Source organism: Thunnus thynnus, chromosome 20 (genome assembly GCF_963924715.1).
Source record: "Thunnus thynnus chromosome 20, fThuThy2.1, whole genome shotgun sequence".
Taxonomy (NCBI): Eukaryota; Metazoa; Chordata; class Actinopteri; order Scombriformes; family Scombridae; genus Thunnus; species Thunnus thynnus.
The window spans coordinates 108,180-135,384 of NC_089536.1; the positions used below are offsets into that span (position 1 = coordinate 108,180).

A 27,205-nucleotide genomic window follows, 5' to 3' on the forward strand; every position below is an offset into this window, starting at 1 on the left:
TGATCCACTTTTCTTCACTCTTGTGGCATGTGGGCTCTCAGGATCTGGTGGTTTTTTGGTCAAAATAAACCACCAGACGTATATCTCTATATACACACATACATACACACACTAATCATAATATTTATGGTCCTCTGCTGCCTTCCTCAGGAATCTAACAGTAACAGCCCAGTTAACAATGAATGAACAGCTTTTACCTATTAAAGGCTGATATAACTACACTCTACTTCACATATTTGAACATACAAACATATTGTAGCGTCCGCCAGGACGTGTTCAAATAACAGGCAACTGATCGGCACTGTACCGTTTATTTAGCTGAACAGGATGGGTTACTGTTGGCCGTAACCACGCCAAAAAAACAACAACAATAATGTAACTCGAACTCACAGAACTGTAGCTGCTGTCACTCGCGCCTCTCGCTCTCTCACTCTCTCTCCTCCTCGCGCACGCGCACACACACACTCACATCCCTGCCCCTCCCCTACTCACGCCCTCTTAACATGTGGCTACCAACAAACGCTTAACAGTACAAGAACATTAACAGGGTCGCTACAATATAAATAAATAAATCATAATAAAAAAATAAAAATAATAATAAAATAACACCCTGGTGAATACTTGGGATTTTCTCTAGGCCACCGAGACAAACAGCAAAGAAGATCAATGCTTGATTAGTGTGGTCAATTGAGTACAGTACCTTTGGCTTTCCATAGAGGCGCGCGCCCCAGGGGAGGAAGCGCGCCCCCCGGTGGAGGAGGCGCGCCTCACAGTTGGCGCTGTTCAGGGCAGTGAGGGCTGCAGTGTGTGGAAATGAAAAAGTCTCAGTGACACTGTTGGTTATGATAATGATATAATCATTAATTAAACCTGCAGTATAATCATTAATTAATTAGTATATGTCATCATGAATTGTTCGTTATTCTTTATGTAATAAAACGGAAGTAAAACCTCAGTCAGACCTTTACTCTGAAAGTTGCCACCGGAAGTGTCCGCCGCCGTTGACTCCAGCTTGCCTCCATCGGTGTCTCCGGTTCTCCGGTTGTCCGCCGCCTCGGAGAGATTTTCTCTCCACTGATCTGCGTTCAATCACGGCGTCTCTGCTGCACACCGAGGCCGGGAAGAGTCCGACCGGATCAATCCGCCGTCTGGAGGGCTGGATCTTCACCTGGTTGGGTCTCCGGGCGGGGGACCTGGACGCCCGGGCCCGCAGCGGGACGCCCCCTGGTTCTGACCCAGAAAACAGCATCGACGGCCGGGCTACCTGTCAACTAGCAGGCCGGCCTGCCACGGGCCCCTCTGCAGCCCGCAGGGAGGCGGGGAAGAGGACGGATAACGGACCAGACTTGTGTTTATTATCCATCAGGAGGTTTTATTCCGCATTTAAACTTTAAAAAAACGGCCTTCTGGAGCTGGTTAGCTCCCAGCTAACGTTAGCTTCTCTCCCCGGCAGCCAGGCAGTGGGGACGGAGCAACACCGGCTGTCTCTCGGTAACTTCTCATCCTTTTAGACTCACAATGGCGGCCCTAATTAAAGAAATAGTGAGCAGAAACAAAAGGAGATACCAGGAGGACGGCTTCGACCTGGACCTGACCTGTATCCTTTTAAACTGGCTGTAATTTAACTGCTTTGGGTTAGCAGTTAGCATGCTAGCATGGTGCGCTAGCTTGTTGTGTGCAGAACTCCATTCGGAAATGTTGATTTAATATTGCTGTCCTTTTCTGAAAGCGGGCTGCGCACATAAAACTGACAGATAGACTCTTCATGTCGGTGTGAATGTGACAGTTAAACAACCAAAGCAGCGCGATTAAAATCAGATTTTAGGAGCATTGACAGGCTCAAACAGCGAAGATAAAATGAGCGACAAGTGTGAGAAAATCCTCCAAATGCTCTGATGTTGTGTATGGACAGTGTGTGTCTGATTATCAGCGGTTCATAACTGTCAGGAGCTGCCGGTGCAGGTCTGTCTCAGATGTAATAGCTTGTCATAAAAAGACTGTTTCCTCAGCGGAGTCCGCATCGGGCTAGCAGCAGGCTACTTAACATTAGCAGCAGGCTAGCTAACGTTAGCAGCTTTAATTCCAGGCTGTCTGTGATGATGCATCAGCTGCTTATGTTCCATTTCTTAGAAAAGATCCTCGATTAACTTTCACATTACTCAGTGTATCAAGAATTAATTAGCTTGCGAGCTGTTTTATATATTTATCTCGGTAGCATTGACGGTAGCAGGCGCTAACAAGCTAAGCTGACAGAAAACTACAACTGTGGTACTAAATAGAAGTAAAACTACAACTGTGGTACTAAATAGAAGTAAAACTACAACTGTGGTCCCAGATAGAAGTAAAACTACAACTGTGGTACTAAATAGAAGTAAAACTACAACTGTGGTACTAAATAGAAGTAAAACTACAACCGTGGTACTAAATAGAAGTAAAACTACAACTGTGGTCCCAGAAAGAAGTAAAACTACAACCGTGGTACTAAATAGAAGTAAAACTACAACCGTGGTACTAAATAGAAGTAAAACTACAACTGTGGTACTAAATAGAAGTAAAACTACAACTGTGGTCCCAGATAGAAGTAAAACTACAACTGTGGTCCCAGATAGAAGTAAAACTACAACTGTGGTCCCAGATAGAAGTAAAACTACAACTGTGGTACTAAATAGAAGTAAAACTACAACTGTGGTCCCAGATAGAAGTAAAACTACAACTGTGGTACTAAATAGAAGTAAAACTACAACTGTGGTCCCAGAAAGAAGTAAAACTACAACTGTGGTGCTAAATAGAAGTAAAACTACAACTGTGGTACTAAATAGAAGTAAAACTACAACTGTGGTACTAAATAGAAGTAAAACTACAACTGTGGTACTAAATAGAAGTAAAACTACAACTGTGGTCCCAGAAAGAAGTAAAACTACAACTGTGGTGCTAAATAGAAGTAAAACTACAACTGTGGTACTAAATAGAAGTAAAACTACAACTGTGGTACTAAATAGAAGTAAAACTACAACTGTGGTACTAAATAGAAGTAAAACTACAACTGTGGTCCCAGAAAGAAGTAAAACTACAACTGTGGTACTAAATAGAAGTAAAACTACAACTGTGGTACTAAATAGAAGTAAAACTACAACTGTGGTACTAAATAGAAGTAAAACTACAACTGTGGTCCCAGAAAGAAGTAAAACTACAACTGTGGTGCTAAATAGAAGTAAAACTACAACTGTGGTCCCAGATAGAAGTAAAACTACAACTGTGGTACTAAATAGAAGTAAAACTACAACTGTGGTCCCAGAAAGAAGTAAAACTACAACTGTGGTGCTAAATAGAAGTAAAACTACAACTGTGGTCCCAGATAGAAGTAAAACTACAACTGTGGTACTAAATAGAAGTAAAACTACAACTGTGGTACTAAATAGAAGTAAAACTACAACTGTGGTACTAAATAGAAGTAAAACTACAACTGTGGTCCCAGAAAGAAGTAAAACTACAACTGTGGTACTAAATAGAAGTAAAACTACAACTGTGGTACTAAATAGAAGTAAAACTACAACTGTGGTACTAAATAGAAGTAAAACTACAACTGTGGTCCCAGATAGAAGTAAAACTACAACTGTGGTCCCAGAAAGAAGTAAAACTACAACTGTGGTACTAAATAGAAGTAAAACTACAACTGTGGTCCCAGATAGAAGTAAAACTACAACTGTGGTCCCAGAAAGAAGTAAAACTACAACTGTGGTACTAAATAGAAGTAAAACTACAACTGTGGTACTAAATAGAAGTAAAACTACAACTGTGGTCCCAGAAAGAAGTAAAACTACAACTGTGGTGCTAAATAGAAGTAAAACTACAACTGTGGTGCTAAATAGAAGTAAAACTACAACTGTGGTGCTAAATAGAAGTAAAACTACAACTGTGGTGCTAAATAGAAGTAAAACTACAACTGTGGTCCCAGATAGAAGTAAAACTACAACTGTGGTCCCAGAAAGAAGTAAAACTACAACTGTGGTGCTAAATAGAAGTAAAACTACAACTGTGGTACTAAATAGAAGTAAAACTACAACTGTGGTCCCAGAAAGAAGTAAAACTACAACTGTGGTGCTAAATAGAAGTAAAACTACAACTGTGGTCCCAGAAAGAAGTAAAACTACAACTGTGGTACTAAATAGAAGTAAAACTACAACTGTGGTACTAAATAGAAGTAAAACTACAACTGTGGTCCCAGAAAGAAGTAAAACTACAACTGTGGTGCTAAATAGAAGTAAAACTACAACTGTGGTCCCAGATAGAAGTAAAACTACAACTGTGGTACTAAATAGAAGTAAAACTACAACTGTGGTCCCAAATAGAAGTAAAACTACAACTGTGGTACTAAATAGAAGTAAAACTACAACTGTGGTACTAAATAGAAGTAAAACTACAACTGTGGTCCCAGAAAGAAGTAAAACTACAACTGTGGTGCTAAATAGAAGTAAAACTACAACTGTGGTACTAAATAGAAGTAAAACTACAACTGTGGTCCCAGATAGAAGTAAAACTACAACTGTGGTACTAAATAGAAGTAAAACTACAACTGTGGTACTAAATAGAAGTAAAACTACAACTGTGGTCCCAGATAGAAGTAAAACTACAACTGTGGTACTAAATAGAAGTAAAACTACAACTGTGGTCCCAAATAGAAGTAAAACTACAACTGTGGTACTAAATAGAAGTAAAACTACAACTGTGGTCCCAGATAGAAGTAAAACTACAACTGTGGTACTAAATAGAAGTAAAACTACAACTGTGGTACTAAATAGAAGTAAAACTACAACTGTGGTCCCAGATAGAAGTAAAACTACAACTGTGGTACTAAATAGAAGTAAAACTACAACTGTGGTACTAAATAGAAGTAAAACTACAACTGTGGTGCTAAATAGAAGTAAAACTACAACTGTGGTACTAAATAGAAGTAAAACTACAACTGTGGTCCCAGATAGAAGTAAAACTACAACCGTGGTACTAAATAGAAGTAAAACTACAACTGTGGTCCCAGATAGAAGTAAAACTACAACTGTGGTACTAAATAGAAGTAAAACTACAACTGTGGTCCCAAATAGAAGTAAAACTACAACTGTGGTACTAAATAGAAGTAAAACTACAACTGTGGTACTAAATAGAAGTAAAACTACAACTGTGGTACTAAATAGAAGTAAAACTACAACTGTGGTCCCAGAAAGAAGTAAAACTACAACTGTGGTACTAAATAGAAGTAAAACTACAACTGTGGTACTAAATAGAAGTAAAACTACAACTGTGGTCCCAGAAAGAAGTAAAACTACAACTGTGGTCCCAGATAGAAGTAAAACTACAACTGTGGTCCTAAATAGAAGTAAAACTACAACTGTGGTACTAAATAGAAGTAAAACTACAACCGTGGTACTAAATAGAAGTAAAACTACAACCGTGGTACTAAATAGAAGTAAAACTACAACTGTGGTACTAAATAGAAGTAAAACTACAACTGTGGTACTAAATAGAAGTAAAACTACAACTGTGGTCCCAGATAGAAGTAAAACTACAACTGTGGTACTAAATAGAAGTAAAACTACAACTGTGGTACTAAATAGAAGTAAAACTACAACTGTGGTACTAAATAGAAGTAAAACTACAACTGTGGTACTAAATAGAAGTAAAACTACAACTGTGGTCCCAGATAGAAGTAAAACTACAACTGTGGTACTAAATAGAAGTAAAACTACAACTGTGGTACTAAATAGAAGTAAAACTACAACTGTGGTGCTAAATAGAAGTAAAACTACAACTGTGGTACTAAATAGAAGTAAAACTACAACTGTGGTCCCAGATAGAAGTAAAACTACAACCGTGGTACTAAATAGAAGTAAAACTACAACTGTGGTCCCAGATAGAAGTAAAACTACAACTGTGGTACTAAATAGAAGTAAAACTACAACTGTGGTCCCAAATAGAAGTAAAACTACAACTGTGGTACTAAATAGAAGTAAAACTACAACTGTGGTACTAAATAGAAGTAAAACTACAACTGTGGTCCCAGAAAGAAGTAAAACTACAACTGTGGTACTAAATAGAAGTAAAACTACAACTGTGGTACTAAATAGAAGTAAAACTACAACTGTGGTCCCAGAAAGAAGTAAAACTACAACTGTGGTCCCAGATAGAAGTAAAACTACAACTGTGGTACTAAATAGAAGTAAAACTACAACTGTGGTACTAAATAGAAGTAAAACTACAACCGTGGTACTAAATAGAAGTAAAACTACAACTGTGGTACTAAATAGAAGTAAAACTACAACTGTGGTCCTAAATAGAAGTAAAACTACAACTGTGGTACTAAATAGAAGTAAAACTACAACCGTGGTACTAAATAGAAGTAAAACTACAACCGTGGTACTAAATAGAAGTAAAACTACAACTGTGGTCCCAGATAGAAGTAAAACTACAACTGTGGTACTAAATAGAAGTAAAACTACAACTGTGGTACTAAATAGAAGTAAAACTACAACTGTGGTCCCAGAAAGAAGTAAAACTACAACTGTGGTCCCAGATAGAAGTAAAACTACAACTGTGGTACTAAATAGAAGTAAAACTACAACTGTGGTCCCAAATAGAAGTAAAACTACAACTGTGGTACTAAATAGAAGTAAAACTACAACTGTGGTACTAAATAGAAGTAAAACTACAACTGTGGTACTAAATAGAAGTAAAACTACAACTGTGGTCCCAGAAAGAAGTAAAACTACAACTGTGGTACTAAATAGAAGTAAAACTACAACTGTGGTACTAAATAGAAGTAAAACTACAACTGTGGTCCCAGAAAGAAGTAAAACTACAACTGTGGTCCCAGATAGAAGTAAAACTACAACTGTGGTCCTAAATAGAAGTAAAACTACAACTGTGGTACTAAATAGAAGTAAAACTACAACCGTGGTACTAAATAGAAGTAAAACTACAACTGTGGTACTAAATAGAAGTAAAACTACAACTGTGGTCCTAAATAGAAGTAAAACTACAACTGTGGTACTAAATAGAAGTAAAACTACAACCGTGGTACTAAATAGAAGTAAAACTACAACTGTGGTGCTAAATAGAAGTAAAACTACAACCGTGGTACTAAATAGAAGTAAAACTACAACTGTGGTCCTAAATAGAAGCAAAACTACAACTGTGGTACTAAATAGAAGTAAAACTACAACTGTGGTACTAAATAGAAGTAAAACTACAACTGTGGTACTAAATAGAAGTAAAACTACAACTGTGGTACTAAATAGAAGTAAAACTACAACTGTGGTCCTAAATAGAAGCAAAACTACAACTGTGGTACTAAATAGAAGTAAAACTACAACTGTGGTACTAAATAGAAGTAAAACTACAACTGTGGTACTAAATAGAAGTAAAACTACAACTGTGGTACTAAATAGAAGTAAAACTACAACTGTGGTCCCAGATAGAAGTAAAACTACAACTGTGGTCCTAAATAGAAGTAAAACTACAACTGTGGTACTAAATAGAAGTAAAACTACAACTGTGGTACTAAATAGAAGTAAAACTACAACTGTGGTACTAAATAGAAGTAAAACTACAACTGTGGTCCCAGATAGAAGTAAAATTAAAGCTGCAGTGGTTAACGCGCCGTCGCATCTCGTGCTCGTTGGAGGAAGTGGCAGCGGCGGTTTTGCTATGGGAGGTCTATTGAAACAGCTCTGAATCGTCTGCAGTGTGTGGTGCTGGAGATGAATTATTATAAATCGTGTATACATCTGTTGAAGTATGTGTCATTTAGTCCTTACTAACCCTGTTGCTCGTAGGCTAAACTACATAAGTGAAATATTAATGCAGCAATACATTAACAGAGGACAACTGACATGGATCTACATTTTCCTGTGTACAGTATGTGGCGCTAGAGAACACCCACTAATTATACGTCATGTTGCTGTATATCATGTGTAGACCACATTATCTAAATTTCATGTAAATCAGATGACCTTTGTTACATAAGGCTGGCTTCCTGTTGTCAGTAGGAGGCGCTATGACTCAATATTGACATGTAGATGTGTTCTGGACTATTATCAAACATGAGAAATTTGGGCAGATTGGACGATGTAAAGTGGAGTTAGATCAACTTCCTGTTTAATGCCCCAAACATGTTTTGGGCAAAATTGTCTGTCATGCCAGCGGCGTTCCATGAAAACTAAAAAGCTTCCCAATTTAGTATCGCAAAGGTGTTAAATGTAACCGACCAAATTTGAAGTTGATCGTGTTAAAGCTCTAGGAGGAGTTCTGTAAAGTACAACAGTTTATAACGAGAGAAGATGTTCAGTTTATAACGAGATGATGTTCAGTTTATAACGAGATGATGTTCAGTTTATAACGAGATGATGTTCAGTTTATAACGAGAGAAGATGTTCAGTTTATAACGAGAGAAGATGTTCAGTTTATAACGAGAGAAGATGTTCAGTTTATAACGAGATGATGTTCAGTTTATAACGAGAGAAGATGTTCAGTTTATAACGAGATGATGTTCAGTTTATAACGAGAGAAGATGTTCAGTTTATAACGAGATGATGTTCAGTTTATAACGAGATGATGTTCAGTTTATAACGAGATGATGTTCAGTTTATAACGAGAGAAGATGTTCAGTTTATAACGAGAAGATGTTCAGTTTATAACGAGAGAAAACAAAAGCAGTAAATGAGACTTTAGAGAAACTTGACATCTGTATGGGGGTTTTCTTCTGCTATCAGGAAAGGATTAATGGACTAATTAGGCTTAGAATTGTTTGAGCATATGTGGCATAAATATGTTTATATATATATATATTAATAATTATATATTTTATATATGTTTAAAGACAACTAGACCTGTGTTATATATTTTGTTGAGTTGTGTAGCTACATTATCTCAAATGTTTCCGATGATTATCAAACCCAGAGAATTCTGTAATTTCAATCAAGGTAATGATCCGTTTCATTTGGTCTCCTGTCGATGACATCATACCTCCTCTACTAAAGAGTAAACACGCACAAGATGCATGCAGCGGCATTGTTTATCCATAGCAATGGTGTCCAAAGAGCATACACCTGCAAGATGATATATATATTCTGTTTTAAGCCACATTTTTATGATGAACTTTTTAAAGGCTAGCAGCCGCTGGGCTAGCAGCCGCTGGGCTAGCAGCCGCTGGGCTAGCAGCCGCTCGGCCAGCAGCCGCTGGGCTAGCAGCCGCTCGGTTAGCAGCCGCTCGGCTAGCAGCCGCTCGGCTAGCAGCCGCTGGGCTAGCAGCCGCTGGGCTAGCAGCCGCTGGGCTAGCAGCTTTTCTTTATGGTCAGTTTCTGTTTTAACTGATTTTTGTAGATTTCACACTAACAAACGTCGTCATAACGATGATGGAACGTCTGCTTCTGGTTCTGTGTGACGTGTCGCTCGTTAAGTTTCAGGTCGTCAGGATTAAAATATCTCGTTGAATCCAAACGTCTGACTTCAGTCTGCGAGTGTCTGAATGACCTTCATCACCTTCACCTGAGTCATCATCTGCTGCAACATGACGTCGCCGTGATGCCGTCGTGTTTCCTTCTGCTCAGAACATTCACAGGTTAACGAGGAGGATTGTCGGTTATGATCCGATGATCAGATCAGAGCTGGTTCGTCACATGCTGTCCGACCACGCTGGAGATCAGGTGTTTGTAGTGGTTCAGAACGTCTGTACTCAGAGAGGGAGGGGCTTAATACGGCGATAACGGCGTGTTTTCCTGGAAGACTTCAATGCTGTTCACATGAATGAAACAGGAGAGCTGAGACAGTTCAGCCATCCAACTCGTCTCCATGGAAACACGTCTTAGGTCCCGTCTCCTAGCACATTTTAACCCTTCGCAGGCTTAACGTGATGCCAGTGAACGCATCACTATACGATCCTTTAAATCTCAGTTTAATTAAATGGACTCTGGTTGACGTGAGGCGGCCATATTTGTTTCAGGCTCTCTGTACGTAGTTATGGTAACTAACTACATACCATAAGAACGCAGCGTCAGAGTTTATGTTTGTTGGTCCTTCTGTCCGTCCGGACCTCCTTCACTCTGACACACAGGTGGCTTTACTCACCTCAGGTCACCTGAGGTCACAGGAGGTCACCTGAGGTCACAGGAGGTCAGGTCACTGACAGGTAAACGTCTCATATTTCACCACAAACCAGCAGGAAGAGGAGAAGATGTAGAGATTAAAGAACAGATGTGTTTCTGTCCTCCTGAAGAAGCTGAGAAGATAAAAACCAGTTGATCAGATGTTTTGAATGTGTGATTATTGATCCTTGACAGTGTGATCAGATATTTATCCAAACATCATCGCCATGGGTTTCCCTGCTGAGCGTCTGGAAGGAGTGTACAGGAACAACATCGATGACGTCGTCCGGTAAGAAACGGCTCTGTGACCTTTGACCCCTCCTGAAAGCTCAGCAGAGAAATATTGATGAGCGTAAATCCAGATTGATGAAGTTGAAAGGAAACGGTTTGTTTGTCTTTGAGATGAAACGTTTTGTGGAGAATATGATGAATATTTCTCTTCTAATCGTTGTTTATTCGGTATTTGGTCATTTTGAAGAAGGGATTGATAATGTGATTATAGTGATTTGTTGGTCACATGATCAATAGGTGAAATGTGGGTTTGACAGTAACTGAACAGCGACTGAATCAACTGCAGACATGTAATGAGAACAGTGTCGTTAAAGTAGAGCTGCAGCTAATGATTACTGTCATCACTGATCAATCTGCTGATTATCTCCTCCATTCATTGATCAATCGTTCACAGAAACGCTTCCCATCCAGAAGCTGACAGCAGATGTTTCTGCTGAAAACGATTTGATCATCAGAATAGCAGCAGATGATGTTTCTGTCAGTCGACTGATGAAGTTCGAGGTGTTGAGCGTCACATGACTGTCGGAGAGTTTACTGTGTTTAACAGATGAACTGATCAATAACTGTCTCTTTCTCTCTGTCTCAGGTTCTTAGATGCAAAGCACAAGAATCACTATAAGATCTACAACCTGTAAGTACTGACTGGTTATTATTAGTATTTATGTAGTATTCCTGCAGCCCCTCAGAGCTCAGATCAGTTAGAAATAACGCAGGGAGGAAGAGTACAAGTGATGATGATGATGTTTGATGAAGAGCTGCAGACGACCAGCACACCTCCGACAGGTACTTCGCTGCTGTGTCATGGCGTCGTGGCTCGGCGAGGAGCAGACGACCGTATGAAGAAATCCGTCACCGGCGACGTCGACTCGCCTGAAAGCAGAAGAAACTGTTGGAAACGTTTGAGAGCAGAGCTGCTGCTCAAAAAACCTAAAGTATAACACCAAGTCACTTCATCTTCAGACATCAATCTGTCCACTTAGGAAGCACAAGTGATTGTGAATCAGTCTCACCTGCTTTAGTGGACAAGCAGAAGCAAGACCACCTCCAAAAAGGGACTGGATCTGCATGTGGTGGCTACAGACTGTTGATCTCTCCTCATCCTTCCTGACTGATTCTCCTCTAGTTTTGTGTTCTGCTAGTGTCCTTGTCACCACTGCTAGTGTCCTTGTCACCACTGATAGTGTCCTTGTCACCACTGATAGTGTCCTTGTCACCACTGATAGTGTCCGTGTCACCACTGCTAGTGTCCTTGTCACCACTGATAGTGTCCTTGTCACCACTGATAGTGTCCTTGTCACCACTGATAGTGTCCGTGTCACCACTGCTAGTGTCCGTGTCACCACTGCTAGTGTCCTTGTCACCACTGATAGTGTCCGTGTCGCCACTGATAGTGCCCGTGTCACCACTGCTAGTGTCCGTGTCACCACTGCTAGTGTCCTTGTCACCACTGATAGTGTCCGTGTCACCACTGATAGTGCCCGTGTCACCACTGATAGTGTCCGTGTCACCACTGATAGTGTCCGTGTCACCACTGCTAGTGTCCTTGTCACCACTGCTAGTGTCCTTGTCACCACTGATAGTGCCCGTGTCACCACTGCTAGTGTCCGTGTCACCACTGCTAGTGTCCGTGTCACCACTGCTAGTGTCCTTGTCACCACTGCTAGTGTCCTTGTCACCACTGCTAGTGCCCGTGTCACCACTGATAGTGTCCATGTCACCACTGCTAGTGTCCTTGTCACCACTGCTAGTGTCCTTGTCACCACTGCTAGGACTGCTAGGCAGCAGCAGGACCGGTATCTGCTCCTTTATGTGAGGAGGAACAGGAGGAGCACTGCTAGAGTCCTACAGAACGACCTCCAGCAGGCTACTGGTGTGCATGTTTCTGACCAAACTGTCAGAAACAGAATCCATGAGGGTCTGATGTCCTCTAGTGGGACCTGTGCTCACAGCCCAGCACTGTGGAGATATATATATATATATATATATATATATATATACACTGCTACATGCTACCTTGTTATTTAACACGTCGGCCACTTTTAATATGAACATCTGACGCTGTGACATCACAATAAGGAAAAGCATCATAGGTCCCCTTTAGAGGTTTTTTTGTGATTAACATTTCCTTATTTTTTTTGAGTATTTTAAATTAAAGATATTTTGATAATTGCTGGTTTTAGTCCAGATTCTGTGATTGCAGCTTGTTAAATGTGAATATTTTCTGGTGTCTTTAGTCTCTGTGACAGTAAACTGAAGATCTTTGAGTTGAGGATAAAACAAGACATTTGATCCACATTTTTCACCATTTTCTGACATTTTATGGATCAAACAACTAATTGATTATTGAAGAGAATAATCATAAAGATGAATTGATTAGTTTAGCTGTAGTGTGATGTTCAGGATGGAGGAAGGTGGACCAAACTGAAGCTGACCTGTATTGAAGCTTTAGAAGTAGTTTGATGATCATAGTGATCATTTGGTGATTTGGTGTGAGCTTGATGCCGCCGCGTCTCTCTAGTTTGGATCAATAACAGAAACATTGATCATAAAGATGAAGCTGCTGGCTGTAACGTCTCTCTGTTCACAGGTGTGCAGAGCGACATTATGACACCACCAAGTTCAACTGTCGAGGTAAGATGACATCAGAAACGAGACCGTCACTGCCGCGTGTTTGAGTACTGATTGATCGATTGATCGATTGATTGACTGATTGATGAAATGGATGGATGAGCTGCTGAATGATCCGTCGTTTTAAATCCAAATCAAGTCAGAAGAGCTGCGCTTTAAGTCTTGAACTAAAGGAGGTGTTGGAGGTGAAAGGGTTAATGATCCGCTGGAGATAATTCTACTTCCTGTTGTGAGACGTGAAACAAACAAAAGAAGCTTTTGTCTTTTTTTATGTTGTTTTGCTTTCTGCATGTCAATGTATTAACTGTTTGAACACAGTAACACTCATTCTCCTAAAAAACAGACAAACACACACACAGATCAATAACACAAACTGTAACAAACAAACAGAGAATACTACAAGATCAATCATCTATTGATCCTGGCTCCAACAACAACAACCGGTATCATTATCTCCAATAAACCTCCAGTAAACCTCCAGTAAACCTCCAGCAAACCTCCAGCAAACCTCCAATAAACCTCCAATAAACCTCCAGTAAACCTCCAGTAAACCTCCAGCAAACCTCCAGCAAACCTCCAGTAAACTTCTAGTAAACCTCCAATAAACCTCCAGTAAACCTCCAATAAACCTCCAGTAAACTTCTAGTAAACCTCCAATAAACCTCCAGTAAACCTCCAGCAAACCTCCAGTAAACCTCCAATAAACCTCCAATAAACCTCCAGTAAACTTCTAGTAAACCTCCAATAAACCTCCAGTAAACCTCCAGCAAACCTCCAGTAAACCTCCAATAAACCTCCAATAAACCTCCAGTAAACTTCTAGTAAACCTCCAATAAACCTCCAGCAAACCTCCAATAAACCTCCAGTAAACCTCCAATAAACCTCCAGCAAACCTCCAATAAACCTCCAGTAAACCTCCAATAAACCTCCAGCAAACCTCCAATAAACCTCCAGCAAACCTCCAATAAACCTCCAATAAACCTCCAGTAAACTTCTAGTAAACCTCCAATAAACCTCCAGCAAACCTCCAATAAACCTCCAGCAAACCTCCAATAAACCTCCAGTAAACCTCCAGTAAACCTCCAGCAAACCTCCAATAAACCTCCAGTAAACCTCCAGCAAACCTCCAGCAAACCTCCAGCAAACCTCCAGTAAACCTCCAGTAAACCTCAAACAAACCTCCAGTAAACCTCCAGTAAACTTCTAGTAAACCTCCAATAAACCTCCAGTAAACCTCCAGCAAACCTCCAATAAACCTCCAATAAACCTCCAATAAACCTCCAATAAACCTCCAATAAACATCCAGTAAACTTCTAGTAAACCTCCAATAAACCTCCAGTAAACCTCCAGCAAACCTCCAATAAACCTCAAACAAACCTCCAGTAAACCTCCAGTAAACCTCAAACAAACCTCAAACAAACCTCCAGTAAACCTCCAGTAAACCTCAAACAAACCTCCAGTAAACCTCCAGTAAACCTCAAACAAACCTCCAGTAAACCTCAAACAAACCTCCAGTAAACCTCAAACAAACCCCCAGTAAACCTCAAGTAAACCTCAAACAAACCTCCAGTAAACCTCCAGTAAACCTCAAACAAACCTCCAGTTTATTAGAGGTTTATTTTACACTGGGCAGTAATTATATATCTATTATGTAATAAATTAGAGTAGTGACATTGATAAAAAGTAGTTATCTATTGTAGAATGATTATATGCATAGTATATAATGAAATATGATAAAGGAAATAGGAATAGATTTATTATTATTATTATTATTATTATTATTATTATTATTATTATTATTATATAGTGTGCAGGAGGATAATAATGATATAATGAGCTTTATGGGGTCTTTCTCTCCTCGTCATACGTACATATACATATGTATGTTTCCATCAGACTTTAATCAATCAAAGGTTCAGTCAGGTGTGATCAATAGATCAGCAGACACAGGAAGTGATGCGTCTGTCTGTCTGTCTGTCAGTGGCTCAGTATCCGTTCGAGGACCACAACCCGCCCCAGCTGGAGCTCATCAAGCCCTTCTGTGAGGACTTGGATCAGTGGCTGAGTGAAGACGAGCAGCACGTCGCCGCCATCCACTGCAAGGCGGGAAAAGGTCGCACCGGCGTGATGATCTGTGCCTATCTGCTGCACCGCGGCAAGTTCCAGGAGGCTCAGGAGGCGCTGGACTTCTACGGAGAGGTCCGCACCCGTGACAAGAAGGTAACCAGACCACCGCCCCTTCATAGTACTGATGATGAAGATGAAGGCTCAATAGATCGCCAGGTGACAGCAGCAGGTTTATGGAAGATGTGCTTCCTGTTCTCAGATCATCTAAATGTTTGACTAAAATAAGAAGTAGACGTTCAGTTAACTCTGTTTATTGATCTGTGAACACACTGAGACACAACTTTATTTATACATCACGCAGAGACAAACCAGCTGACACCTTCACGCAGGATCTCCTTTATGTTTTTAGAAATGAATTATTGTTTTCTGAAATGTTTCTGCTACATGTGAGTGTATGAACAGTCAAACAACTTTAAACTGATTATCAGTAAAGATTTCTACGTTTTCAGAGACATTGGTGTCATTTTTCTTGTGGGAGTTTGATACTTTATTAAATTGACGGCGTGTTTGTGTGTTTAGGGCGTGACCATCCCCAGTCAGCGGCGTTATGTCATCTACTACAGCTTCCTGCTGAGGAACCAGCTGCTCTACAAACCTGTCGCTCTGCTCTTCCACAAGATGCTGTTTGAAACCATCCCCATGTTCACTGGCGGCAACTGCAGTAAGACCGTTGCTCTCATCACACAGCCAGATCAGACAGATCAATAAACGTCGTCATCAGTAAATGTAAATCCCTCCTGTGTTTGTGCTGCAGATCCTCAGTTCGTGGTGTACCAGCTGAAGGTGAAGATCCACACGTCTAACCCCGGAAACACCCGGCGGGAAGACAAACTGATGCTGTTCGAGTTCCCGCAGCCACTTCCTGTCTGCGGAGACATCAAGGTGGAGTTCTTCCACAAGCAGAACAAGATGATGAAGAAGGTGATGAGGATGGTGATGTATACCAATGTTGGTTCTTATAAAAACAACCAAATATGTCACAGATCTTCTTAATGTTCCTGTACACGTTACACTAACGCAGTAACACTCGTACGTGTTGTGTGCCGCGTCATGCTTCAAACTGTAGCGCGTCATTCATAGAAGAAGAAGGTGAGCTTTCATAGGCAGTAGTGGCAGTAGTGAGAACAAAGGCGGCCAATTAGAGGCATTGAAAGTGTTTTCTAATTTTTTCATGTTTCATTCTGTTGAATGTTTGTAGTTGTTTTCTGTGTCTTTTGAATTGATCTTTAATATAAGTAGCAGTTGCTTTCTATTGATTGAGATTATGGTGCGTTTAAGAACTGACATGGAGGTTAATGGATAATCTTTGTAATCTTTAATCCAATTTGTTAAATATTATTATGATATATGCGTTGGGCTAATCATTAATTGAAATATTTATGGTACTTTTAATGTACAAATATTTAACATGATTTGATTTAAAGGCTGGATTTATGATTTGTTTGGGCAAGATATTATAAATTGTTTCATCATGGAAATCAACATGCAGCAGTAAATGCAACGAACAGGACTAATCTGTGTTGTTGTTTCCTGCATGTTGTTTTTTAATTCGTCATGGGTCTAATCTGCAGCATCTACCTGGATGTGGTGGAAACACACACAGGAAGCACAACAGGGACTTTTAGTTCCAGGTTTAGTTCCTGAGATGACGTTTGGTCGAAACAGGGTTTAACTGTGTGTTTCCTCCTCTGTCCCTGCAGGAAAAGATGTTCCACTTCTGGGTCAACACCTTCTTCATCCCGGGCCCAGAGGAGAACCTCGACAAACTGGAGAACGGCAGCGCCGGGACGCCGCGGGAACCGTCCGACAGAACGCCGGGGATGACGACGACGATGACAATGACTGGAGGAGAAACCAACGACAGGGATTACCTGGTTCTCACTCTGACCAAGAACGACCTGGACAAGGCCAACAAGGATAAGGCCAACAGGAACTTCTCCCCGAACTTCAAAGTAAAACATTTATGTTGGTTCAGAGTGGTGTTAATCTGGTTATAGTCTGGCTGTAATCTGGTTATAGTCTGGCTAGAGTCTGGTTATGATCTGGTCATTATCTGGTTATAGTCTGGTCAAGATCTGGTTATAGTCTGGTCAAGATCTGGTTATAGTCTGGGTATAATCTGGTTATAGTCTGACTATAATCTGGTTATAGTCTGGCTAGAGTCTGGTTATCATCTGGTCATGATCTGGTTATAGTCTAGTTATACCCTGGTCATGATCTGGTTATACTCTGGTCACGATCTTGTTAAAGTCTTCTCCCCGAACTTCAAAGTAAAACATTTATGTTGGTTCAGAGTGGTGTTAATCTGGTTATAGTCTGGCTAGAGTCTGGTTATGATATGGTCATTATCTGGTTATAGTCTGGTCATGATCTGGTTATAGTCTGGTCATGATCTGGTTATAGTCTGGTTATACCCTGGTCATGATCTGGTTATAGTCTGGTTATACCCTGGTCATGATCTGGTTATAGTCTGGTCATGATCTGGTTATAGTCTGGTTATACCCTGGTCATGATCTGGTTATAGTCTGGTCATGATCTGGTTATAGTCTGGTTATAGTCTGGGTATGATCTGGTTATACTCTGGTCATGATCTGGTTATAGTCTGGGTATGATCTGGTTATAGTCTGGTCATGATCTGGTTATAGTCTGGTCATGATCTGGTTATAGTCTGGTTATAGTCCGGGTATGACCTGGTTATAGTCTGGTTATACTCTGGTCATGATCTGGTTATAGTCTGGGTATGATCTGGTTATACTCTGGTCATGATCTGGTTATACTCTGGTCATGATCTGGTTATAGTCTGGGTATGATCTGGTTATACTCTGGTCATGATCTGGTTATACTCTGGTCATGATCTGGTTATAGTCTGGGTATGATCTGGTTATACTCTGGTCATGATCTGGTTATAGTCTGGTTATAGTCTGGGTATGATCTGGTTATACTCTGGTCATGATCTGGTTATAGTCTGGTCATGATCTGGTTATAGTCTGGTTATAGTCTGGTCATGATCTGGTTATAGTCTGGTCATGATCTGGTTATAGTCTGGTTATGATCTGGTTATACTCTGGTTATGATCTGGTTATAGTCTGGTCATGATCTGGTTATAGTCTGGTTATAGTCTGGGTATGATCTGGTTATACTCTGGTCATGATCTGGTTATAGTCTGGTTATAGTCTATAACCAGCACTACTGTGAAGTAAGAAAAGGTTCCCAGTTGGGGGATTTTCTGGCAGCTTGAACACTGGATTTTAATAAATGTGGCAACACTTTAGCTGCTGATATATTTTTTAATCTAGTCAGCCATGCTAATGCTAATGCAATGTTTTATATGCTTTAACTGAACATTTGTACCTTTTTATGGTCAAAAGATTGATTGAAGAAAGTATCTATGCTATCAAATCATATTATGTCAAATATTATTAATAAACTTTATTTATAAAGCACCTTTCATTCACTATATGCAGCTACATCATGTCTGTGGTGTAGTTAGCGTCTCTTCCTTAGCTGCCAGCTAGCTGTATGTAACATTTAATAAATATGAGCCTTCTTCTGGCTGCACTGGAATGTCCACAGATGTTAAAGTCATTTTGTTCTTCTCTAGAGTCACAAGATAAACTGGGTCTAAAACATGAGCCTTTATTGTTCTCATCATATTTTTGCAGTTTTAGGAAGTAATAGTAACAAACCGATCGTTATTGATCGTTATAGAAGTGGCCCTGAAGCGCTGCCTCGGTGGCTCCTGCTGCTCACGTTTGTTTCTTTGTCTTCTTCAGGTGAAATTATTCTTCACAAAGACGGTCGAGGAAGGAGCTAACTGTGACACCAGCAGCACGTCGGCCTCAGTTACTCCGGATGTTAGTGACAATGAACCGGATCACTACCGCTACTCCGACACGACGGACTCGGACCCGGAGAACGAGCCGTTCGACGAGGACCACCACAATCAGATCACAAAAGTTTGACACACTCACACAGATATATATATATATATATATATATATATATATATATATGTATATGTATATATGTATGTATATATATATATATATATATATATGTATGTATGTATGTGTATACAGGTCGTATGTAAACAAACTGACTGTGGTTCGCTGACGGGGGAGTATAACTGACGGACCAGAACTGACCCCGCCCCCCTCCCCTCCTATCTTCTGCCCAGCTGGACAATCACATGATCACATGACATGGCGGTCAGCGGTGAGGGGGGTGGGGATAAAGGTATGGGCGGGGCTGGGCTAACGGACGGCGAATGGACAATAAGACAGATGAATGGACAGAGAGGAGGATTAAAACACAAAGGAGTAAAACTTGAATATAAACAAACTGACAAGTAGACTTCTTCAGTTACAACACCGAGATGTTTGTTGGATGAATCCCCACAACCCCCTCGAGTCCTTCCTTCCTTCCTGCCCAGTTTAGGAAACTATATGCAGACCAATCTTTATTTGTATCAGCTCTTCAGTCTTCAGTTGTGTTTGTCAGTGTCGACTCTTCTCTCTGTGTGCCAACGTCAAACATTTCAGCCCTAAAGTGTTTTTTCTGTAGAAATGTGGCTCATTTTAAACGTGAATGAAGTGGATCTTTGAAGGCCAGCAAACTTAAATCTATGCTGATAAATTAGTATGAATCAGACAAATTTAATGCCATAAATCTTCAGTGTTTCCTCCAGAACTTCAAAAGGCTCTGAAACTGAATTTAGACACTGAAATCAATTTTATTGAATGAGATTGTCGAACCAGGTGATAATATTCAATCATGACACTTGTTGAATTATGGATGAATCATGTTTTTAAACCCCAGCAGGATAAATTCTGCTGGTTTAATACATTTTTAAATAGCTGATTGGTCTAACATGATTTTCCTGCTTACCTTATGAAACTGGAAATTTTAGGTTTTTGACCCTGGTCTTCAGAAATCCCCTCAACTGGACCAGTCTGAGCCAGTTTAGACCTGGTTCAGGAAAACAAATCAAAAGTGTCACCCAGATGAATTTGACCCCCCCCCCTCTGTTGGCAGTCTTGACTCATATTTGGGCCAACCCAGACCAGTCTCAGTGCTGGTTTAGACCCAGTTTAGCTGGTCTGGACACGCAGAGAGAAGAGAAGCTTGATGTTTGAATGTGACGATGAAGAAGACAAAGTTATTATTCACAATCTGCTGCAGTTCTGTCAATCAAACACAAACAGTTCAAACCTACTGTGAACAAATCTACTCCTACTTTTCTGTCTGTCTCTATTCTGTCTTTAGTTTTGCACAGAAGGTCTTCAGCCTTCGATCAGCTCCTCCAGTTACAGAAATACATGTTAAACTCTGACTTACATCAATCATTAAGCTAAACAACAAACAAGCTACACACAGTGTTACCATTCCTTCAGCCGGATGTTTTAAGCTATCCGCCTAGGTAAGCTAACACACCTCGAGACAAACTGAAGCAGAAAGCTACGATCTCCAGAGCGCTTGGTTTTGATGTGTGTGGGATGCTAGGCGGGTGGGGTTTGCACTTTTTAAAGGACAGTTCGCTGAATCATGAGGCTTCTGTTTCTGGGCGAGCTCAGTCCATCCATGAAAGCTTGTTGGCTCGTGTTTGTGTCGATTTCTGTCGAGTTAAATGATGCAGTCCTTTTTTAAAGTTGACATTTATGAGGTTTAGCTCAGAGTTTCTCAACCTCGGGCTCAGGACCCAACGGGTGTGAGGTAAATTTCTAAGACAAATACATTTACAGTAAAAACATAAAGTAAATATTTCCATTTATGCTTTTTAAAATATAAATCTGAAGGACATACTCAAGAGTCATGAGACTGTTGTGATAGGAGCACTGGCCAGAGGAGGTTGAGAAAACTGTTTGAGCATGTTGTTAAATCAGCACCCCAGCTGCTGACCAATCAGCTCCCAGCAGGCTGCGTGACCACAGTTGCTCCTGAGAGTCACGAAGTTCAGGCTCAGTGTGTCTTTGGTTTCTGACATTTCAAAGAGGGTGATTCTTACCCTGCGGTAGACTATTAATCCTTTATTCACTGCTACTTCTCTGAGATATTTAAATTCTTGCAAAGTGTACCTTTAACACCCAGCACAACAGTTTGAGGATCACATTAGCATTACAGCAGGTGGGAGACTATTACATCATTAGAGCAAGCCAATCCAAAACCAGTCCCAAACTAGTTCCTGTTCTTTGAGCTTTTACCAAATGTCGCAGCCTTTTTTGTAAACATGACCAGGCTTTTGATCTGTTATTTTGTGGATGTACCTATAAACTACTTTCTGCTCATCCAGTGTTCTTCTGCACAGCTAAACAGAAGTACCACAATAGACCTGGACTTCAGATGCAACAGTTAAGTCCCAGCACCATCTGGGCCAGACAGGGCCTCTGTCAGATGACTGTGCTGTCAGTAACGGGCCCTGTTTGATATATCAGCCCATTCCAATCGGCACCCAATAGACTGAGGCATCCATAATGATCATTTAAATGAACATATGCCTCCAGATCATCATGTGTGGGTTAAGTTTTAGTCCCACCTGATGCCTGCTTTCCGTCCTAACACTTGGTGCTACAACCTTTCATCGGCCCTGCGTTGGTCCTGTAGTTACTGATTGTTCATGTGAGGTGTTGTTTCCAAGACTCTGGGTTGGATCTTCAAGTTGTTGCCATTGACCATGTAGGACTCACTGGGATCCTGATCACACAGGACGCACTGTGGAGGCCTAAAAACATAAAATCCACAGTGCTTCTTTATTCTGAGAAGCTGCTAGGGTAGAGGCACTGACAGAGTCTTTGGACAATGCGCAGACAGGTGTCTTACCCAACCCAAAATTCCATTTTGACATCTGAACAGTTCCCAGACTCGGACAGTCAGCGTCACCTGGAAGGACACTAAGAGGCAGATGCCTGAAATATCAAGCATGTTGGGTAGTGATCATGATATCCCAGATGTGTGTTACAGAGTGAGGTGACCCTGACAGAACAGGGAGGGCGAGGCTTATCTTGGACTCATCTGGGACTAATCCCGTCGTCCAGAGGGTTGCTGGTCTAGAGGGGAAAAAAAACATCCATTCCTAGTTTTGAGCCTGAAGCTGTTTACTCAGCTTCTCCTGGTGAACAGGAACAACCATGTCCAACTGTTCCTTCAGCATCCTTGAAAGACTTACATGTGATTGGAAAGCAAAGAAAGGTCTGAGATGATTGAAACCCTTCAGGTTTTCACAACAAGGAGCACAGGGGTGGATAAACCTTTGAATCGCTGCCCACATCTCGGACTTGTTCAGCTCAAAATAGCTCTGGTGTTGTGCTCATTGGCTGTTTCAGTACCAATCTGAGCCAGTAAGAGATTTGTAGGCAGGATGAAGAATAGGGAAGTCATCTTCCTTTGCGGAGCCAGAAAAATGTCCACTAAAATATGTTAACAGCTGCAAACCACCTCTGCCACAGCTTCTGTCGACTGAAAATGACAAACAGGATTGTTTTGATTATTTCCAGCAAAATAAGCCCCTCTGAAACAAAAAACAGCTAACACCATGTCAGGTTGAGGGATTGTCTGATTATCAGGCTGTAAACAAGAGGAATCTTGAGCATAAAATAACATCCAGACCCCTTGAAGTCATTGAAACGAGTAGAAAAAGGTTCCCTCTGCCTATAAAGCTGCGTCCTGTGTGATCACAGCTTGAGGTGTAGCACTTAGCATCTTTTAGCCTCGTGCTAACAGCCATTGTTGGGCCTACAGTCCATGTTGGGTTTTAGGTGCTAAGCTAAGCTAGCCAGGGCCGATGTTGAGCCTGTTGTCCATCTGTGGTGCTCTCTACCAGCAGCGAGTGTTCGTCCAGTCTGGATCTGTGACTCCTGCAGATCCTCCTTCATGTTCACTCTGTGAGCAGCTCCGTCGTCGCTGTAGCGATCGATCCGAAGGCTCCGTTTGTGTCGCCACCGGCGTTTCACAGCAACAACACACTTCCTGTTTGAGTTAGGTGCTGTCAGGCCTGACCTCACCTCCTGTCATCAACCCGTTCAGACATGACCGGCGTGTCGACCCTTCCAGACATGCAGAAACAGCAAAAGGCTGAACCGAACCAGCAAACTGGGATTCTATTTTCCACAGTATGACCAAACATTTTAAGTCGAAAAGGAAACAAAGGTTGATGCTTTTCCCATTTTTCCAATAAAAATGTTAATTCAAAATGTCTCGGTGTAGTTAGGCAGATTGTAAGGCTGGTTTCTATGACAACCCCAGTAAATGGTGTTGGTGGTTCAGCCTTCTACATCAGTCAAGCTGATTGGTTGATACAACATAAAGAAAGTGAACGGGCCTCAGTCCTGAATGTATACCGCTAACAAATAACCAACAACCTAAATGTTTACATCTTAATCCAAACATCTCAGCAAAATTGTGTCAGAATATAAAAGTGATTAAGATTTCAACAGTTGCAGAGATGCAGATACAGATAAACCTGATTGAAAGCATCAACAGATGGTTTTAGTTCCTCCTGCTGAACGCTGGTTGTGTTCGGCGCGTAGCGGCGTCACTGAACGGGTTTCAGGTATTTGAGATCAGGCAGGTGCTGTCTACGTCTCTGACTGTTCCAGGTGCTCTCTATCTTTTTCTTCATTTTATTGTTGTTGGTCGTCCTCGTTCAACTGTGTCAAGTCCATCTGGGAGATTTTGACCGAAGTTATTGTAAGTCAGCAGTCGGGGTCCATCCAGAACGAGGATTTTCTCTTCAACTCAAAATTTTACAAAAAATTTGTCCCCAGAAATGTACCGTCTTCAGAACGACTCAACAAAAGCTTTTGAAGTAAATTTCCTGCTGTGTTCACAGATGTTCAGGTTCCTGCACCGATCCAGAAAGTCTGAAAGAAGATAAAAGTCTTTGTGCTAACAGATCGTTGCTTAGAAAGACAGAAACGTACGTAAAGAAATCAGAAACCCGACAGTTAAAACGTCTAAATGTGAAGATCAGTGAAGGTTGAAGACGTGTGAACGTCAGTGAATCTGGAATCTGTGAAGGAACCAAGAACTTTAATTACAGTTTAATTAATCTCCTGTTTTTCCCTCTATGAGAAAGCGTCTTCGATACGTCTGGTTCAGCTCACCGGACGACTCTTTTCTGTTTACATCTCATCACCAAACCTGCCAAAATGAAGCTCAGATGCTGATCTTTTGTTTGTTTTTTTATGGAATTTGTTTGTTTGTTGGTTAGTTTGGAGGTTTTCTTCTTTTTGCCTTAAGGTTCGGTCACAGCGGCCCTGTGATGTCAGAGTAGTCTGGTCGTGTTATGTACAAAAATCATCAGGAGAAAAATGGATTCTACGTTTCAAAACACAAAACTTCAGTGTTGCTTTTGGAGGAAGTGGTCATGTGACCGGACCTTTACTTGAAGTCAGAGTTTCCTGCTCGATACAGCTCTGTTGCGTCCTCTGCGGCTCTTTGGTGTCTGAAAATACGTCTGAAAGGTTTCGATGTCCAAATCATCCCGTTAGAATCAGTGTTTTTCAGTATTGATCAATTCCACAATCATTCAAACTGTCAAAAGCTCTGAGGCTCGTTTCATCTCCAGAAAACTGTTTCGAGCAGAGCGTCGTCATGTTTCTGATGATGTTTTGCTTCATCAGGTATTTTTGTTTTGTAGTTTTGTTTCCACTCACACAATAAACAAACAGAGAAGTCACCATAACGACGACCTGTATCACCATGGAAACCAATATGTCATTTTAAACTGCCCCCAGTTCTTTTATTCTTTCCCTCCTTGTTTTATAATGAAATAAAAACACTGTAAAGGTGAATAAACTATTTATAAACAGCTGCTGTTGTTTGTGCTTTGTTTAGAACTACAACTCCCATCAGTCATTGCTCCACACATGTAAATTTCACTTTATTATATTTTTATTACAGTTTATTTTTTTCAGTCCTGATTTTGGTTTTTCTGGTTTTTCTGGTTGATGAATTTCTGGATTTAAACATTTATGCAAAAGAAAAACATTTGAAAATCTGTCAGTGAATAAATTTATTAAATGGAGACATAACATATATATTTAATATATATATATATGCATTATGTGTATATACACATACTACTGTTTATACAGTATATTATGTATTTACTGATGTGTGATATTGATCAGTGACTTGGCAGAAATGATTATCACTTCCCCCACAATGCACTGCAACAGAACTACTGAGCACGCTCCAAACGACTGGAGAACTGGCGAAGAAAATTTAGGTCATGCACGCGCACACACACTCTCACACACACGCACACACACACACACACAAACACGCACACACACACACACGCGCACACACACACACACAAACACGCACACACACACACACGCGCACACGCACACACAAACACACACACACACACGCGCACACGCACACACAAACACAAACACACACACACACACACACACACACACAAACACACGCACACGCACACACAAACACACACACACACACACACACAAACACACACACACACGCGCACACGCACACACAAACACACACACACACACACACAAACACACGCACACGCACACACAAACACACACACACACACACACACACGCGCACACACACACACACACAAACACACACACACACACACACGCGCACACACCAGAATTGATTGTTTTAAAAAGATCAAAGAGATTCATTAAATATTCTTATGAAACATCTGTGAGTCATTTCAGATGAGAACAGACGAGACAGTAGAGGACAGTAGAGACAATAGAGGACAGTAGAGGACAGTAGAGGGGACAGTAGAGACAGTAGAGACAGTAGAGACAATAGAGGACAATAGAGACAGTAGAGGGGACAGTAGGGGACAGTAGAGGGGACAGTAGAGACAATAGAGGAGACAGTAGAGGACAATAGAGACAGTAGAGGACAGTAGAGGGGACAGTAGAGACAGTAGAGACAGTAGAGGACAGTAGATAAGACAATAGAGGACAGTAGAGGACAGTAGAGGACAGTAGAGGAGACAATAGAGGACAGTAGAGGGGACAGTAGAGGACAGTAGAGACAGTAGAGGGGACAGTAGAGGACAATAGAGACAGTAGAGGACAGTAGAGACAGTAGAGGAGACAATAGAGGACAGTAGAGGACAGTAGAGACAGTAGAGGACAGAAGAGGGGACAGTAGAGGACAATAGAGACAGTAGAGGGGACAGTAGAGGACAGTAGAGGACAGTAGAGACAGTAGAGGACAGTAGAGACAGTAGAGACAGTAGAGACAATAGAGGAGACAGTAGAGACAGTAGAGGACAGTAGAGGGGACAGTAGAGGACAATAGAGACAGTAGAGGGGACAGTAGAGACAATAGAGACAGTAGAGACTATAGAGGAGACAGTAGAGACAGTAGAGACAGTAGAGGGGACAGACAGTAGAGGGGACAGTAGAGGACAGTAGAGGACAATAGAGACAGTAGAGACAGTAGAGGGGACAGTAGAGACAATAGAGACAGTAGAGACTATAGAGGAGACAGTAGAGACAGTAGAGGAGACAGTAGAGACAGTAGAGACAATAGAGACAGTAGAGACAGTAGAGGGGACAGTAGAGACAATAGAGACAGTAGAGACTATAGAGGAGACAGTAGAGACAGTAGAGGAGACAGTAGAGACAGTAGAGGAGAGTAGAGACAGTAGAGGAGACAGTAGAGACAGTAGAGGAGACAGTAGAGACAGTAGAGGAGAGTAGAGACAGTAGAGGGGACAGACAGTAGAGACAGTAGAGGAGAGTAGAGACAGTAGAGGAGACAGTAGAGACAGTAGAGGAGACAGTAGAGACAGTAGAGGAGAGTAGAGACAGTAGAGGGGACAGACAGTAGAGGGGACAGTAGAGGACAGTAAAGGGGACAGTAGAGGACAATAGAGACAGTAGAGACAGTAGAGGGGACAGTAGAGACAGTAGAGACAGTAGAGACTATAGAGGAGACAGTAGAGACAGTAGAGGAGACAGTAGAGACAGTAGAGACAGTAGAGACAATAGAGACAGTAGAGACAGTAGAGGGGACAGTAGAGA

At 41.2% G+C, this 27,205-nt stretch overlaps 1 protein-coding gene across 2 annotated transcripts; it reads left to right on the top strand.

Annotated features, from left to right (window-relative positions):
* The first annotated feature begins 1,018 nt into the window (after positions 1–1,018).
* ptenb (phosphatase and tensin homolog B) lies at positions 1,019–24,984 on the top strand. 2 transcript variants are annotated; one of them, XM_067577240.1, is made up of 9 exons: positions 1,019–1,597; positions 10,338–10,422; positions 11,011–11,055; positions 13,012–13,055; positions 15,034–15,272; positions 15,699–15,840; positions 15,934–16,112; positions 16,880–17,131; positions 18,953–24,984. In XM_067577240.1, the coding sequence occupies exons 1-9, from the start codon at positions 1,519–1,521 to the stop codon at positions 19,139–19,141; spliced, it is 1,254 nt and encodes a 417-aa protein (XP_067433341.1). In that variant the 5' UTR covers positions 1,019–1,518; the 3' UTR covers positions 19,142–24,984. The 2 variants fall into 2 exon arrangements, with proteins under 2 accessions (XP_067433341.1, XP_067433342.1); XM_067577241.1 differs by having other exon boundaries at positions 1,022–1,597; positions 15,934–16,100.
* Positions 24,985–27,205: the final 2,221 nt, after the last annotated feature.